At 38.8% G+C, this 18,157-nt stretch overlaps 1 protein-coding gene across 1 annotated transcript in view; it reads right to left on the bottom strand.

The window, feature by feature from the left end:
- The window catches only part of TSPAN8 (tetraspanin 8), a 162,896-nt gene extending 155,672 nt beyond the window's left edge, over positions 1-7,224 (bottom strand). Inside the window, exon 1 of the mRNA XM_060114164.1 lies at positions 7,080-7,224. Coding sequence (XP_059970147.1) covers positions 7,080-7,224 — 145 coding nt within the window. The remainder of the gene's footprint in view (positions 1-7,079) is intronic.
- Between the last annotated feature and the right edge of the window lie 10,933 nt (positions 7,225-18,157).

Here is an 18,157-nt window from a genome sequence, read left to right as displayed (position 1 = left end):
TCCTTCTTTTAAGTACTTGCTGAATGCATTTCCATGTGACTGTGACATGCTCAGAAAACAGGATAACTCTGGGACCTAAGCAAGGATGAGCACACAAGTTTTACTGAGGTTCAACTTCCCTCATGTTCCAAGGCAAAAAGACATATGATTCAGTTTTATCACCCATATGTAATGTAAAGTCTGTACTAAAGCCAAACAGTTGTGGGAAAATATATGTTTTAAATAGTCTCCTGAACTCTACACATTTAATTCCAGTAGTGGTACTAGTATCTTACATTACAGTTTCACAAAGCACTCATGTATATATTATTTCATTTGATCATCATAGAATCCTTTTAAGTAAATGGAATAATAGTATTCTTATTTTATAAATGAGGAAAATTGAGACTCAGAGATTCCATATTAGGGACACATTTTAGCACTTAATTCAACATCCCTTCCACTACCCCATGCTACCCCTTTAACAAGAGTAGCATATATTTTCTGAGTGTCTACCATGCACTAGATACTGTGCCAGGGAGCTGTGAATACAGTGGTAAATAAGAAAACCTCAGACCCTGTTCTCAAAAGAATTTTAATAAAAATTATTATTTGATAATTTACACAAATCAGTTATATAGTAACTAAGGTCATTGAATGGATAGAAAATTTACTGACTAGGCTGGAAAATGTAACACCAGAAAATCATTAAGATTAGAGAAGTTTCTATATAAGTATAATTTGAAACGCATTTACAAGGCTCCATTAATCCCCAAATTTCAGTTTTTTAACACAATATGTTTTTCTCTCATGCATGTAAAGCCAGTCTGTAGACTAAAGAATGTGGGGGAGGGAAGGCAGCTCTGTTCCATGGAGTCATTCATGAGCTGTATTGGCAGAAGTTCAGCTGTCTTCAACAGGGGGCTCCCACGTTTGCCTTGGACATTGGTGTCCAACTGGCTGACTAGGAAAAAGAAAGAGTGGAGAAAATCAAGTGGTTTCTGTGGGTCCAGTTATCCATCTATGTTCCATTGTCCAGAATTGTGCCTCATGCCTAACTTAACTGCAAGAGAGGTTTTAAAATATAGATCAACTGTGCCCAGGATGAAAAATAAACTGATTTTCTCAACAGCTATCCATTACCTGTCACAACCAATCTCTAGTTGGGTAACCTAAAAAAATTATTTAATCTCTACAGTTGCCTCTGAAAAATGGAGATACTGTATCTCATTGCATCCAAAACACCATCTTTTTTAAAGCTGTGATATTATTCTATGGGCCACTAAGTAAAAGAAAAAACAGTACCACCAACTAAACTAGATTTGTACATACCATCAATTCCAAAAGACATTCTGACTTAGCGATATTAAAATATGAGGGGAAGGGAGGATGCAATGAATTGAGGAAATATAGTAATAATATCTGCCTCCTTGGATTATCGGAAAATTAAATAAAGCAGTGTGCTAAAAAATAGGTCATGTTGCAGAATCACCACAGAGTTCTAAGTTATTAGCTAAAACAACAGTCACATACAACCAAATCAAACAAAACCTACACAAAAACAAATCTTGGCTTGGAAATACACAGCAGGTATTGAGGCATTCTTGCAACTGACAAGCAGAGTCACTACAGGGCAAACCCTGAGTGCCATAAACCCCCTTTCCAATCTTTCCTATGACCATTACTCCCTGTTGAACCTCCTAGGCTCAGAGAGAGGAAAGGAAAGCAACAGACAGAAGCAGACAGCAGTTTCCCTTCTTGGAATGTTCCCTGGTATCGATACAGATGTTTCAAAGTCCTTCTTTGAGGCAGAACAATGTAATGACTGAGACATGCTTCTCACGTCAAATTATTCAGATTTGAATTGCAGATCCTCCAAATTAACTAATTTCCCTAAACCTCTTCTCTCCTCGTGCATGGTATGGGGATAATGACAGTATACATCTCTGGCTGTTAAATGAGATCATCCGTCTGACGTCCTTAGCACTGCACACGGCTTATAGTAAATACTTAATAAGCATAGCAGTTATTTGAACCTATGATTTTTACCCTATCCTCTTGTGCCTTTTGTGAGTCATTACCCATCAGAAACCACACGAGGAGCTTGCAAGGAGCCATAAAAAAAACAAAACCCTGGGCTCCCCTGGTGGCACAGTGGTTGGGAGTCCGCCTGCCTGTGCAGGGGACGCGGGTTCGTGCCCCAGTCTGGGAGGATCCCGCATGCCGCGGAGCGGCTGGGCCCGTGGGCCATGGCCGCTGAGCCTGCGCGTCCGGAGCCTGTGCTCCGCGGCGGGAGAGGCCGCAGCAGTGAGAGGCCCGCGTACCACACACACACACAAAAAAAAACCTATCCTCATTTTTCTCCACTCCTTCTTCCTGAACCCAGCAACTAGAATAACAGTACTGCTTTCTCTGTAGTACTGGGTCCACCATAACTTTACCCCTATAACCTTTTCTCAGAACTGCTGGGAAGGAGATCCTATGTTCCTGTATTTTGTCTCATCAGCATCCTAAATCATGACGATATGGCCTCATTCCTCAGACCAAAGTAAAGACCTTGAAAATAACCACTAAGTAAAAAAACACCCTAGAAATTATAGATCAGTCGCTGTAATTTTTGCTTTTGTTTGTTTGTTTTCCACTTTAAAACCATTACTGACACCATTTATAAACGAAGGATACAAAGAGATCTAGATCTGGATCTAGACATAGATGTAATGTCATGCAAGGTCACCACAAAGTTCTAAGTAGTCACTCAAGCTAAAAAGATGAAGTCATCATCAACTAAAATCATGCATATACATGCACATTCTGTATGTATAGAGTAATAATATACAACCTAATGATGTAGAATGAAGAAGGAACACAAGGGAATGTAGTTCCGTTGACCAATATCATTCATGTTGATCAGCAGAAACATCATTTCACAGAATATAGTGTAGCAAGATTAGGTCATTTCCCTGAGTAAGTAAATTCCACCTCATAATTGTTGATGACATAAGTCATCATAATTAGTTTACTAACTAGTTTATTAGTGCTTTTATTAGTAACTAACCTCACAAAGAAACTAATCCACCTCTTAATTAATCTAAGGTGTGAATCCTGCTTCAGGTAAGGAAAAATATTACGTGAAAATCAGGTGATCATTGCTAATTCATATCAATTTTAATGGATCAGTGTTTGATCTTATCTGACACAACCAACATAATGCTACAAGTAGACAGTCACATCCCCTGGTGAACTATCTGGATATCTTTTCTGCACAGGGCAAATTCACAAAATATTGCTGCCAGTACTTCATTACTAGTGAACCTACTACAGAAGTATTTCTTTAAAACACAGTACTGTTCTATTACAAATATTCTATCTCAATTTTTCTTACTTCATTACTAGTGAACCTACCACAAAAGAAGTATTTCTTTAAAACACAGTACTGTTCTATTACAAGCATTCTATCTCAATTTTTCTGATGATTAAAGGGGATTTTAATTATACAATCAATGAGAAAATAGATAGAAACCATCTGGACATTCTTCTGTTTTCTGCCAAAGAATTTTCTTTTGTTTTACATATCAATGACTTAAGCTAACAAAGGAATTTCAGTGCCAGTCATTTGTCCTTGGCAGGGCTGGATCTTTTTTATGTTATGAAAGATCTTTTAAATTTACTGATTGAGAGTCAAATTATCCCACACGGTCAGTGAATTAACCTCAACATTTTCCTACACATAAAACTAAGAACAAAGAGTATTTTTTAATTACTTGATCTTTAAAGCATACAAACTTTAAATCATTTTGTGCTTCAATGTTTTTACTAGTCAGGGTGGTCAAAACTCAAAAACACTTTCTCTTTTTTGAGATGCTGATGGAAAATGCTTAACCAGTAGGGTACTTAAGAAAAAAAAAGTACTATTGGTTTTAAATGAAACAAAATAATGGAGAAGGACATGGCATGAAAGAAACAGAGAGCCTTCCAAAAGTTATATTGCTATAATACTGGGTGGCCAGTCTGCATGAAGTAAACGTTTAGGAAACTCTAGCAGAGAAGGCTCCTGGGGACAGACTTCCCAGGAGTCTAGCTGCAAGTATGAGGACCTAGAGGGGTGGGATAGGGAGGGTGGGAGAGAGACGCAAGAGGGAGGAGATATGGGGATATAGGTATATGTATAGCTGATTCACTTTGTTATACAGCAGAAACTAACACACCATTGTAAAGCAATTATACTCCAATAAAGATGTTTAAAAAGAAAAAGAACAAAGGGGAAGGGAGTAGGGATAAATTAGGAGGTTGGGATTAACATATACATCCTACTGTATATAAAATAGATAATCAACAAGGACCTACTGTATAGCACAGGGAACTCTATTTAATACTCTGTAATAACCTATATGGAAAAGAACCTGAAAAAGAATAGATATATGGGGGCTTCCCTGGTGGCACAGTGGTTGAGAGTCCGCCTGCCGATGCAGGGGACACGGGTTCGTGCCCCGGTCCGGGAAGATCCCACATGCCAGGGAGCAGCTGGGCCTGTGAGCCATGGCCACTGAGCCTGCGCATCCGGAGCCTGTGCTCTGCAACGGGAGAGGCCACAGCAGTGAGAGGCCAGCGTACCGCAAAAAAAAAAAAAAAAAAAGAATAGATATATGTATAACTTAATCACTTTGCTGTACACCTGAAACTGACACAACATTGCAAATCAACTATAGTCCAATATAAAATAAAAATCTTTTGTTTAAAAAGTGAACTACCTGAAAAACCAAATGAACTACTAGGTCAGAAACTAAAATTCACTTCTGCCATTGCTCCTAGAATGGAAGAAAAAGAGGCATGTTGGCCATGGACTTTGCCACATTTCCCTGGTAAGCACCATGATTTTGACTTTGACAGGTGAGTTTTGTTTCTTAAATCTACTCTTTGTAGGGAACTGCACAAAATAGAAGGTAGCTCCTTCCATGGAGCAAAGAAGCAATAAGATTTTTTTCAGCATTCTCTAGAGGCATCTCTGTAATAAGCAGGATTTGTTGATTTGATAGGTGGGTATAAAAAACCAGTAGCGTCTGGGACTTGGAAATTTAGTGTCCAAAGAATACTAAAGAATTATGTTACCATTTACAGTAGGGAAAAGAAGGCACTGATTTGAAAGTTTGATTCACAGCTATATATTTTAGAGATAATGTGTGGGACTAACACACAAAAGTTTTTCAAAGATATTTTAAAGATTTCTTTGGAGGAAAGGATAGAACTGGAAATTGTTATAAGATTTATTAAACTGTCAACAGTTATGAAAGGAAAGAATTTGACCAAGAAACATTTTTCTCCCTTGGACACCTCTTTAAAACAACAACGATGATCTGTTTGGGGTTAGGAAGTACTATGAAAATTCACAGGGAAAAAAAATCAAGGAGAGAAAATTACCTTTTATCTGTTACTAAGCTGACATTAGTTTACTATCCTCATTTTTTGAAAAACTTCACAATTTATTATAGTCAGATGACCTTCTTTGATTGTTTTTACTTTCAAGAGGTGATTCTCCAAGGTGATTCTCTTAACTCCATTACTGAAAGTTAAGGGAAGACAGAATTTAATGACTCAGTATGTGAGGTCAAAAAAACTGATCCCAACCTAAAGATATATTTTTATCATACTGTAAGGATTTTTGATGAAAAAATTTTAAATTAAATTAGTGAGCTTCCAACAAACATAATGAAATTATTTTGTCTTCACCTTAATATTTATAGATCCTTGATGATTACCAGACTTTAACTTGTATAACTCCCTGTAAATTAAATACAGTGTATTAAAAGGGATGATGTAGGTATTTTTAAATAAAATAAACACATTTTCAAAAAGCTACATGGTAAGGTGTATTTTAGAGATATCTGCAGCGGGAACACTAGAAATAGTCATATTGGAAACTGTAAATGGAATGGAGATGATGCAGGCAAAGAAGAGGTGTAGCAATGTTGGGGGAGGGCCATGGCCTTTGGCCATAAACTGCTTGGCATTTGAAACATGGCCCTGGCTCTTGCTACCTTTAGCAAGTTACTCTATAAACCAGTTTCTTCCTACTTCTTAGAACTGTTTTGAGGAGAGTCAGGGAGGAGGAAATTTTCCTCTATCCTTCTAGGTTCTCCTGGCTGGTCTAAGAATTAAATTGACATGAGACAGATTAACAGGAGAAAATTAAACGAAAGTTTAATAACACATATACATGGAAGAGACCCAGGAAAACTGAATAACTCACCAAAATGGCTGAAAACTTCACCTTAAATATCACCTTCAGCTAAAGACAACAGAGATGTTGGGAGTAGTGATTTGGAACTTCGAAGAGGAGGAAAGTAAGTGACATGAAGATAGAAAAGCAAATGTTTGGTAAATAAATCTTTGCTGAGCCCTGCAGAGACAGTGGGACACAGAGAGGAATTTTAACAAGCAGACTTTGCTAGACTCCTCCTTGTCTACTATACCTAGTTCATACTATAGTGAACTATGGTGATACCTCCCTTTCTGGAATGGTCCTCCATTTAAATTCCTTAGGCAACTAAGGGGGAAGTAAAAAGAAAGACTTCCTGACTCTTCTGTTCCTTAAAAATAATCAACTTAGGGCTTCCCTGGTGGCGCAGTGGTTGAGAGTCGCCTGCCGATGCAGGGAACGCGGGTTCATGCCCCGGTCCGGGAAGATCCCACATGCAGGGGAGTGGCTGGGCCCGTGAGCCATGGCCGCTGAGCCTGTGCGTCCGGAGCCTGTGCTCCGCAACGGGAGAGGCCACGACAGTGAGAGGCCCGTGTACCGCAAAAAAACAAAACAAAACAAAAAAATAAAATAAAATAAAATAATCAACTTAATTGAAACCTCAGGCCAAAGAGACACACTTTGGGGTGGCAAATTTTTCTCCTTCACAGGGTTAAATAAGATTTTTTTTGCATATGTTATATGCCTTACATAACACATATAACTATATATGTGCTACATACCACCACAGTACCAGGTACACAAAAGATAGTAAACATGAATGCTCTGTCCCCTAGACTGAAGGAGTGAGGTAGGAGAAGGAAGCAGTGAAGGGACAGTGAAGGATGCAAGTGGATGATGAGCTAACCTGGGACAACAGAGATGCAGTGGCTGCTGTGGTGTGCTGCCGGAGCCCCACTTCCTACAGCCACCAACAGTGTTGCCTGCTGACAGGTCACAGCAGAGTCCCTTTCAGGGAATGGCCTGAATGGAGGTGTCTCTCCCAAAGCCATACCCCGTCCCGGAGGCAGCTGCATTCAATGGCTGGAGGAAAAGGCATCCAAAGGCTCAACTCAGGACATTCATAAAGTGCCGTCGCAGCTTCAGAGTGCCGGATGGGATCCACTGGGATTTCTGTTGCGAATGCAGCACAGATCAACTTCTCCCACTGCCCAGTACAGCTTCCCTCCTCCCTTTACAGGTGCTGTTCCTGCGAACACTCCCAAATAAATCTCCCGCCTGCAAATTTCCATCTCAAAGTCTATCTATCTCCCTAGGATAAAAGGTAATATAAGTGGAGGAGAGGGTGGATTAGTTCAATGTGAAGAAGCAGGGATTTTCTGAGATCATGAATGATTAATATTATAATTATACTAGATCATTCGCATAGTTTTTCTCTTCAACTACATGTGTGATTATCCCCATTCGACAGATTAAGAGAGGTTAAGTGATTTGCCTAATATCACAGAGCCACCAATTAACTGAAAAACTTTCAGCCCAAGTTTATCCATCACTGAAGTCTAGACTCTTTCTACTGCATCCTGCTGTCTCCCAACCACATCACTTTATTTATTTATTTTTTAATATCTTTGTTGGAGTATAATTGCTTTACAATATTGTGTTAGTTTCTGCTGTACAACAAAGTGAATCAGCTATAGGTATACATATATCCCCATATCCCCTACCTCTTGCGTCTCCCTCCCACCCTCCCTATCCCACCCCTCTAGGTGGTCACAAAGCATCGAGCTGATCTCCCTGTGCTATGCAGCAGCTTCCCACTAGCTATCTATTTTACATTTGGTAGTGTATGTATGTCAATGCTACTTTCTCACTTCATCCCAGCTTCCCCTTCCCCCCGCCATGTCCTCAAGTCCAGTTTCTACATCTGCATCTTTATTCCTGCCCTACCACTAGTTTCATCAGTACCGTTTTTTTAGATTCCATATATGTGCGTTAGCATACGGTATTTGTTTTTCTCTTTCTGACTTACTTCACTCTGTATGACAGACTCTAGGTCCATCCACCTCATTACAAATAACTCAGTTTTGTTCCTTTTTGTGGCTGAATAATATTCCATTGTATCTATGTGCTACATCTTCTTTATCCATTCGTCTGTCGATGGACACTTAGGTTGCTTCCATGTTCTGGCTATTGTAAATAGGGCTGCAATGAACATTGGGGTGCATGTATCTTTTTGAATTATGGTTTTCTCAGGGTATATGCCCAGTAGTGGGATTGCTGGGTCATATGGTAGTTCTATTTTTAGTTTTTGAAGGAACCTCCATACTGTTCTCCATAGTGGCTGTATCCATTTACATTCCCACCAACAGTGCAAGAGGGTTCCCTTTTCTCCAGCCACATCACTCTAAATGAGAGGTGTGTGAGATGCAGTAAGAAGGGTTGAAGGCACAGTGGTTCAGATCAATTTCCCATTCACAAATCCCAACTTTTGTTAACATGGCTCAGCCTCTGTTTTCAATTTCTTGTGCCCTGAGCTTTTGGTTTTTCCTTTAAGGCTGTTTCTCAACCCCAAAATGCCAGGTATTTAGTATATGAATTTTCTCTGTGTGTGTTTCTGTCTTTTTGTCCAAACATCCTATTTTAAAAGAACATCCTATTTTAACATCCTTTAACCTATAATTAAAAGTTAAAATAAAAGAACATGAACTTTAGAGTCTGAGAACTGAATTTTAATCCCAGCTCTGTTATTTACTTGCTATGCATCTCAGAAGAATGGATTAACCTCTTGTAGCCTCTTTTTTATCATCTGTGTACGGGAGTAATAATAGCCATCTCATATGGTTGTTGTGAGGTTCCCATGAGATAACCCACATTAAGCACATAGCACAGTGGGCATTCCATATATCCTCAATCCAACAATCTCACTCTTTTCTAAAAAACTCTCTGATGGTTCTGCTCATGCAACCACTCCATTGTCATCAAAGCAAATCACAGTCAGTAAGTGAATAATTTGCCTTCCCAGACTGTGTCACATCTCCTTTACAATATACCTATTCTGACTCACAATACACATACAGATTCCAGAAGCGATATCTACCCTCTCTAGGTCTTTATCATCATGCCTCTTACCCAGGTCCTAGACATAATGTAAAACCCACCTTGAATGGTTAGAACATCTAAGACACACTCTCTTTTCCTGGGAAGATGAGGGCTCCTCACTTCCCCTTTGTTCAGCCCTGATGCTCAGGACAAAGCATCCCATCACACCCAAAAGATCTGGGTCTTCAGAGGAATAGAAATTATTCCTGCTCAGAAAAATAGGCTGGATTCTCCTGAATTAAATATTTAGAATCCCATATTGAGACTTAAACCCACAAACTCTGATTTCCAGCAAGGGACACACCCCCTCAATCACAATCACTGTTTGGGTAGGTAAATGTTTGCCACATTTTATTTTGGACTTTGAAATACAATAATTAATATCTATTTAACACTTACTATGTGCCAGACACTCTGCTAAGTGTTTTTCTGCATTGTGTTATTAAGCCTCATGAGAAACCTAGTTAGTTATTATAATAATCCCAATTTTATAAAAGAAGGAAAACAGTGTCAAAGAAAGTATCCTTCCCCCTGATTCTAGGAGGAATGGAAAGTTGGGGCCACCCTAGTTATCAGCTCAACCAGATTGAACAGGGAGCTGAAGGACATAAGAACTAGAGAGAACCACCAATAAGAGTAAGCTTATAGGGCTTCCCTGGTGGCGCAGTGGTTGAGAGTCCACCTGCCAATGCAGGGGACACGGGTTCGTGCCCCGGTCCAGGAAGATCCCACATGCCGCGGAGCGGCTAGGCCCGTGAGCCATGGCCGCTGAGCCTGCGCGTCCAGAGCCTGTGCTCCACAACGAGAGAGGCCACAACAGTGAGAGGCCCGTGTATGGAAAAAAAAAAAAAAAAAGAAAAGAATAAGCTTATAAGAAGAGGAAGGAGAAAAAAAAAAAAAAAACACCTTTTCATATTGTGAAAGGAAAATCCAAACGGAGCTGGTATTGCTAAGAGAGCTCTCTAAAAAGGAACCTGGTGGCCATAGAGGAAGTGTGACTTATGCACATCTCAGCCTGGATGGAATCTGAATTTTTGAGCTCTTATTGTCCTAACGAACACATCCAGAACATCAGCCAGAAACTCAAGATACTTATCAGACCCTTACCCTAAAATAACTTGTGACAGCCTATCTATTATCAGACCCTTTACCTAAAACAACTCATAACAGCCTATCCCTTAAGGAGAAGTATTTCCTTTCTTGTGTCAGAGTACAGCCTTGTGGCCTTTGCCTTTATAAGCTCCTGACTCTTTCTCTTCCCTGGAACACTCTTTCAGTTTTATCCAAATCTGTGTCTCCCAAATCGCAATTCTTAAGACCCCAAATAAAGCTCTTTGTTCTTTGCAGCCTCTATATTGATTATTATTCAACAGTGCTTATATACATCAGCTTATATTTGCACTTTTCAACTACCTATTAAGCAGTATTGATTTTACTATGGAGATACTTTCTAGGAAAGTAACTGAGTTTCCCAAAATTCCAGTTCTGTTTTTAAGTAGAAGAAGAAAATGGAGAGAGCTATACATTTAGTCAATCTGGATGTTTGATTTTGTTAAAAACAAAAACAAAACAAAAAACCTCTGAAGACAAAACAAAGGCAGGAAGCTAACTTAAAGTGACACAGCAAGGAATTCACTAGGCCAAGATTAAAGGCCAAAGTGCTGAAACCAGATAGTCTGCCTAATTCACCAAGCTTGATCTTTTTAAATAAATTTACTCTGCTGGGATGTTATTCCTTTCTCTCTCTAGGGCTTCTACTGAGTACTGACTAGATTTTTCCTGGATCAAGTGAAGTCATTTGCTTGAATTGGTCACCCCTATTTACTAAAAATCAGACAATTTATATGTTTCACCAAGTTTGATATAAGTCAAATTATGAACAAGTAAAGCTAATTTAATTGAAGAAAATGAGATCCTGCATTCTTTGATGATTCAGTGAAGTTGAGTTGTTCATTATCTCACTTTCTCTCCCAACCCAAAGCATTGCATTGAGGTCATTTATCCAAGCCACTTTAAAATCAACTGTTAGGCTTTTTCTTTTTTTAACATCTTTATTGGAGTATAATTGCTTTACAATGGTGTGTTAGTTTCTGCTTTATAACAAAGTGAATCAGCTATCCATATACATATATCCCTATATCTCTTCCCTCTTGAGTCTCCCTCCCTCCCACCCTCCCTATCCCACCCCAGGCATTTTGCATATACAGTAAGCTTAGCCTCTATCTGTCACATAAGGAAGTCAGGAATATCTTTAGCCCCAATTTCCCAGAGCTGGGAGAAGCCCAGTGTTCCTCCTCTAGTAGAGCAATGCAGTGAAAAGCTAGTCGCTTCCTCTGTACCCTTGCAGGGTTGTCAGGCTTCAATAGATGCACAGTCATGGCAGCATGGAGTTGGTGACGGATTCCACCTTCATAGGCAGACAAGAAATTCAGTAATGTCCACATCCTCCCTGGTGACCCTTCTACTTTACAGCCCAAAATTAGAAGCAGGCTTTCTCCATGTGGTTCAAGGTTACAGGGGCAATACTGGAGATTCTTAAACTAGCAGTTTAGTGATACAGAGGCAGCACTATGCCCCTGTCCCTTAATTTTGTCTTACAAAATGGGAATCTTGATTTTTCCCAACTAAAATATCTTCCAAGGGGATAGTGATCTGACTGTGACATCAGCCACTCCCATTGAGCAGAAAGGCTATCTTAGAAGTGCTAAGACTGGTGGCAGTCTCTTTTCTGTCTGCCATTACTCTTCCTCAACATTTCTTTCTCAGTTTAACCTGCAAAGACACTATAAGCCCATCACTGGAAAGGGATATGCTTTAAGTTATTTGTTCTGCCATGTTGGAAATTTTGCATTGATTAAGTCACACACTTTCAATCTCTCACCCTTATAACCAGCACCGTTAATGTGCAGCAGAGTTCACTGGCATTGATAGTTAAGTCTGTGTTCATAGTCTAGATGGTAATACCTAGAGGGAAGATAACTGTCCCTTATGAGGATCAATAATATGGTCTTGGACTTGTTAACATGCTGTTATAACTATTTGAGCTAGCCAGGAAAAGATATTTCTTATCCAATTAAAAACTTTTTTAGTACCTATGTACTATATGTATGGCACAGTGATTTTTAAAAAATCAGTGTTTTTGTGTCTTGTCTTTACTTTCCCCATCCTAGATTTACTGCTTTAGAAAGAACCTAGTCCTGGGTCAGCAAACACGTTCAAACATTTCTGAGAAAGTCAGATAGTAAGTATTTTAGGCAAGGACCATACAGTCCCTCTGTCACCACTACTCACTCTGCCATTGTAACGTGAAAGCAGTCCTGATCAATATGTAAACAAATGAATGTGTCTGTGTCTCAATAAAACTTTATTTACCGAAAGAGGTGACAGGCCAGATGTAGCCATAGTTTGATGATCATGATCTAAACCAAAAGGTTGATGAGGGCAAGAAATGATCTCTTCTTGTGTCCCTAGCACCTAGCACACTGTGGATATTCAAATCTGTTAACTAAATGAATAAGAACAAATTTCAAAGGACCAAGAAACTATCCTAGATCAATCATAATAGCAAATGGGTAGTGTTTCACACCTGTCAGTGTGGAACAAAGTAACTTGTCAGTAGAGAAACATTTGCTGAATAACTGGAACTCCATTTTATTTCACACCCATGATTAATCTGTCTTTTTATTCTTGACTTATGCACTGGATTATCTTTTGGGAATTTATTCTTGTTTTAAAACATCATTAAAAGATGCATTAGGGCTTCCCTGGTGGCACAGTGGTTAAGAATCTGCCTGCCAGTGCAGCGGACACAGGTTCGAGCCCTGGTCCAGGAAGATCCCACGTGCCGCGGAGCAACTAAGCCTATGCGCCACAACTACTGAGCCCGTGAGCCTAGAGCCCGAGCTCCGCAACAAGAGAAGCCAATGCAATGAGAAGCCCGCGCACCGCAACGAAGAGTAGCACCCGCTCACCAAAACTAGAGAAAGCCTGTGCACAGCAACTGAGACCCAATGCAGCCAAAAATAAATAAAAATAATTAATTTTTTTTAAAGATGCTTTAAAACTTAGTCTGTGGCCTTGCATATATTTGCTCCTTTAAAAAGTGCTCCAAGTAGGGCTTCCCCGGTGGCACAGTGGTTGAGAATCCGCCTGCCAATGCAGGGGACACAGGTTCGATCCCTGGTCCGGGAAGATCCCACATGCCGCGGAGCAACTAAGCCCGTGTGCCACAACTACTGAGCCTGTGCTCTAGAGCCCATGAGCCACAACTACTGAGTCCGTGTGCCGCAACTACTGAAGCCTGCATGCCTAGAGCCCATGCTCCACAATAAGAGAAGCCACTGCAATGAGAAGCCCGCACACCGCAATGAAGAGTAGCCCCCACTCACCGCAACTAGAGAAAGCCCGCGTGCAGCAACGAAGACCCAACACAGCCATAAATAAATAAATAAATAATTTTTTAAAAAAGTGCTCCAAGTAGAAACAGACAAATTGAAGAGCTGCTTCTTTTTCGTGTGTTCCCATTCACATGTTGTTTTAATTTTTCAGCTTCATCAGGCAGGTAGGCTGCCATCTGGTTGATTCTTGACAGTTCTCAGTGGTTTTAGCTAAAACTTTGGCAGTTGATTTTTTTTTTTGTAATGAAGGCAGCCAATGTTTTGACAAAATTCAACCCTCTGTCCCTAGAGAAATTATTCAGTTTTAAAACTTGTTTTCGGACCAACTTTTCCCAGAAAGGCTTCATATCTTCCTTCTCTTTCAGGAATTCTCTCTTTTAGCAGTCAACTGTCACAGCTGATAGCTTACTGCTATAAAAAGAGTTTTTAACTTTCAGTGCAAAATAAACAAGGTGACATTGCAAATAAGCCTTATGAATCGGTAAGCATACTATTTTTAAGGCATTTGCACAATATCCCCTATCATAAGATGCTCAGGTGGCAAAATAAAGGAAAGAAGAATAATAATCACCCAAAATAAATGATTTGTCCTCTAGTTAAATAGAGAAATGTCAGTATTAAGGTTTGTAACAAAAATTCATCATAAGAAGAGACCTGTATAGTTTCTTTTTTTTTCTGCTTAGCTTTTTTTAAATGTTTTTCTTCCAGGTCTATTGAGTTAGAGTTGACAAATAAAAATTGCATATATTTAAGGTCTACAACATGATAATTTGATATACATATACACTGTGAAATGACTACCACTATCAAGCTAATTAACATATCCATCAACTCACATAGTTGCCCTATTTTTACGTGTGGTGAGGACCATTAAGACTTACTCTCAGCAAAATTCATGTATATAATACATTATTATTTACTATAGCCGCCATGCTGTACATTAGAGCTCCAGAACTTATTCTTGTTTTTTTCACGGAAAGGCATTTATTTAAATATATTGTAGTAGTGTGTACATGTCAATCCCGAACTCCCAATCTATCCCTCCCCCCCACCACTCTTCTCCACTGGTAACCATAAGTTCCTTCTCTAAGTCTGTGAGTCTATCTCTGGAGAACTTATTCATCTTATAACTGGAAGTTTGTACATTTGACCAACATCTCCCCATTTCCTCTACCCCCAGCTCCTGGTAACCACTATTCTGCTGTGTCTATGAGTTCAACGTTTTTAGGTTCCACTGGCAGAGGCCTATATAGTTTCTCAACCAAAAAAAAAAACTCAATATTCAGGATAGAAAAAAATATACCTGACTTCCATTCCTTTTTCTGATCTATTTTTTCAAAAAGTCTTACTATAATATCTTTCTTTTCTTCAAAAAATTGTATCTAGAGGCTTCAGAAAATTAGCACTGGGAAAACTAGCACTGCCCTAAAAAAAAAAATAAAAAGTTTGTAGCTACCTTATCCTATACTGGAGCCCATATATGCCTGGTTATTGAAATTATCTGGTCAGTCTTTAAAGCATACAGAGGACTGGGCCCCACTAAAGGGTCTGGCTGAGGACTCTGTTAGTTTTGATTGGGGTACTCTTCAGATGGTCCTCACGGCATTTCAGATTTGGGAACCCCTGCACCAGAAGACTCTCCCAGCAAGACTGCTGCATCTAGTCAACACTTTAATGATGATTCAAGAGGCCCCAGATTCCTTTTCTCAGCAGTGAGTAGATTTTATTTTCATCCTTTTGATCTTCACCAAAAATTAGGTGCCAGCCACAAAATCCTATTTACTCTTACTGTAAGCCCAGCATCTGTCTTAACAACCACAGACCCTCTTTCATTTTGTAGCTATTCCAATCTTTGAAAACAGAGGCTGATGTTCACACACAGAAGTGTACTTTTCATAAAGCCACAAAATAAAGTGACTGTTTCTAGTTCTGACTGAAGAAAAACCATGTGTCAGTTTAAATATCTTCTGCCCTGATTACACACATCAGTATGTGAAAATATTTACAGAACCTAAGTATGGAATTCAATGCAACAATGTGAAATTCCACCCATCACACTTGCGAAATTCAGACACACAGCACCAATGATTAAAATAAAGAAAAACAACAACAACAAATATTTGCTGAGTGTCTATATGTGCCAGGCAATGGACAGATAAACAAAAACTTTCATTAAAAAAAAATAGCATTTTAGTGATTTCAGTGCCATGATTGATGAATTCCTTCATTAATATTTCCCAGCAAGTATTTAAGTTTCCCCAAAGAAATGATGTTTCAGCAAAGAAAATTATTTAGATGTGGTAACAATTGGTTTTTCTTTCCTGTATTGCTGAGATTTTAAGATTTTTTTTTTTTGGCAGATTCAAAAAAACTGTTGACTTGGGTCCATAGTGTATATAGCTGATCTTATATTCTTTTGATAGTTTGATCAAGTGTAGAAAAATGACACAGTTCTTTTCTCTATGGAAGGTTTAGCATGGGCTCTTGTCTTTCAGAGCCTCCAGGCTTAGCTTATGGGAGAATTTATATATTAAGAGAGCTCAGTTAGAAACTTAATGCAACTTTTCTGAAGCGAAGTTAAGGCTGAAACAAAGACAGCAGCAGTAAAAGGGGCAGTGAGGCAGTGGAGAAGAGAAAGAGTATTAAGTGTGTCTCCAGGACTGTTTCTAGTTGGCAACCTGGAAGAATTGTGGTACTATATCTACCAAGATGGGAAATACATAAGGAGCAGCTCTGGTGTGGCGCAGAGGGGGAGAAATGATGACATCAATCATAAATACATTGCATGTGCAATGCCCACAGGACCAAGTAATTTCAGGTAAGCTATTGGATTGGTAGAAGAAAATAACACCCCTAGCTGAATTCTCAAGAGTAAGGGCCAAACAAAGTATGTACAATGCTCTAAAGGATTATGTACCAGCTATCCATTTGCCACAAGGATGCTGCACAACATAACAAACAACTACATAATTCAATGGCTTTAAATAATAAGCAATTATTTAGTTCTAGATTCTGCTGGTGATTGAATGGTTCTTCTGGTCCCAGCTAGACTCACTCATGCTTTTGTAGTCAGGTACCAGCTGTCTTGGCTGGGTTTAAAGTTTTGGCTGTGACAACTGGGCTGACTCAGCACTGCCCAGCATAATCTCTCATCCTCCAACAGGCTCATTCTCAAGACGGTGGCAAGTTTCAGCCAGGGAGCGTGAAAGTTCACAAGGGCTATTGAGGCCTGGCTCAGAACTGGGCACAGCTTCACCTCTGCACATTCTACCAGCCAGAGCAAGTCAAAGGCCAACTCAGATTCTAGGAGTAGAGAAATAGACTCTACCTTCTAACGGGAAGAAATTCAAAGTCACATGGCAATGGGTACAAATCAGGGAGGGGTGGAAAATTGGGGCCATTTCTGCAATCAAAGTATCATAGATCAGAATCAGATTTTTCTGATACAATCTGTTTCCTCACCTTAGGAAAGGAGAATCAGAGGTGTATAGAATTTTAGAGCTGAAAGGGAATTGAGTGATTATGCTCTCAAATCCTTTCATTTACTCTATGTGGAAGCACAAGGAGGTTTGCTCACTTATAATCAAATAGCTAAAGAGTTACAAAGCCAAGATAAAAAGATTTTCTGGATCTGTGCCCTTCCATTGCACCATGGCCTTAGCTCTCTGGAGTGTTCAGCCTCTTTAAATAATGTGGTAGTAGAAATTTTTCATCAGGATGCATTTTTTTTTCAGAACAATATTTGGATATGTGTAGTGTTTTAATACAAATAGTGAAATCTTCATTTGCAGAAAATATTATGAACACAAAGCAACTTTTTACAAATGACTCTATCCATCATTATCCATCATTAAGAAATATAAACATAATAGTGATTAAATACAAGGCCTAAATACTATTGAAAGAAAATTATATAAATGGGCTTATTGTGATTTATAAGTTTGACTCTGTGTCACTTGAATTAATAATTTCTTAAAAGAGTAGAACATAAACCATGCTAATCACTTATTTAAGGTTTATCAAAACACTTCCTGATCCATAAAATGTATTCTCATGCTATTTGGTTTTTCCAGGTTTTTTTTCTTTACTAGTAATTAAGGAATTCTTAGTTAAAAGTAAAATGTAAGTTAATAGATGGCTGACTTCTTGTGCATAGAAAACTAACTTAAGAATATAGAATTTTAGTCTTTTCTATTTGAAGTACACTTTACTATATTTCAAAATCAGCTTTGATAAACAGGGCTTGATGTGAATGAAATATGTTTAGAGTAGCTTTTTTTAAACTAAAAATGTGAAAATGACTAAATAATTAAACAGTAAATTCAGGGAAATGGTTAAATAAATTCTGGATCTTCCATACCAAAAAAAATCAAATCAGTGACAAGTGAAAATGCTTTAAAGATAATGTTACAATCAAAAAGAAAGAAAGAGAAAGAGAAAATGTTTATATAGAACACAATTCTAATTTTTAAAATATGTACAATAAAAA

Source organism: Mesoplodon densirostris, chromosome 11, assembly GCF_025265405.1.
Source record: "Mesoplodon densirostris isolate mMesDen1 chromosome 11, mMesDen1 primary haplotype, whole genome shotgun sequence".
In the NCBI taxonomy this organism is placed as follows: Eukaryota; Metazoa; Chordata; class Mammalia; order Artiodactyla; family Ziphiidae; genus Mesoplodon; species Mesoplodon densirostris.
The sequence above is the reverse complement of the archived record's forward strand: the minus strand, read 5'-3'. Positions and strand labels throughout refer to the sequence as shown.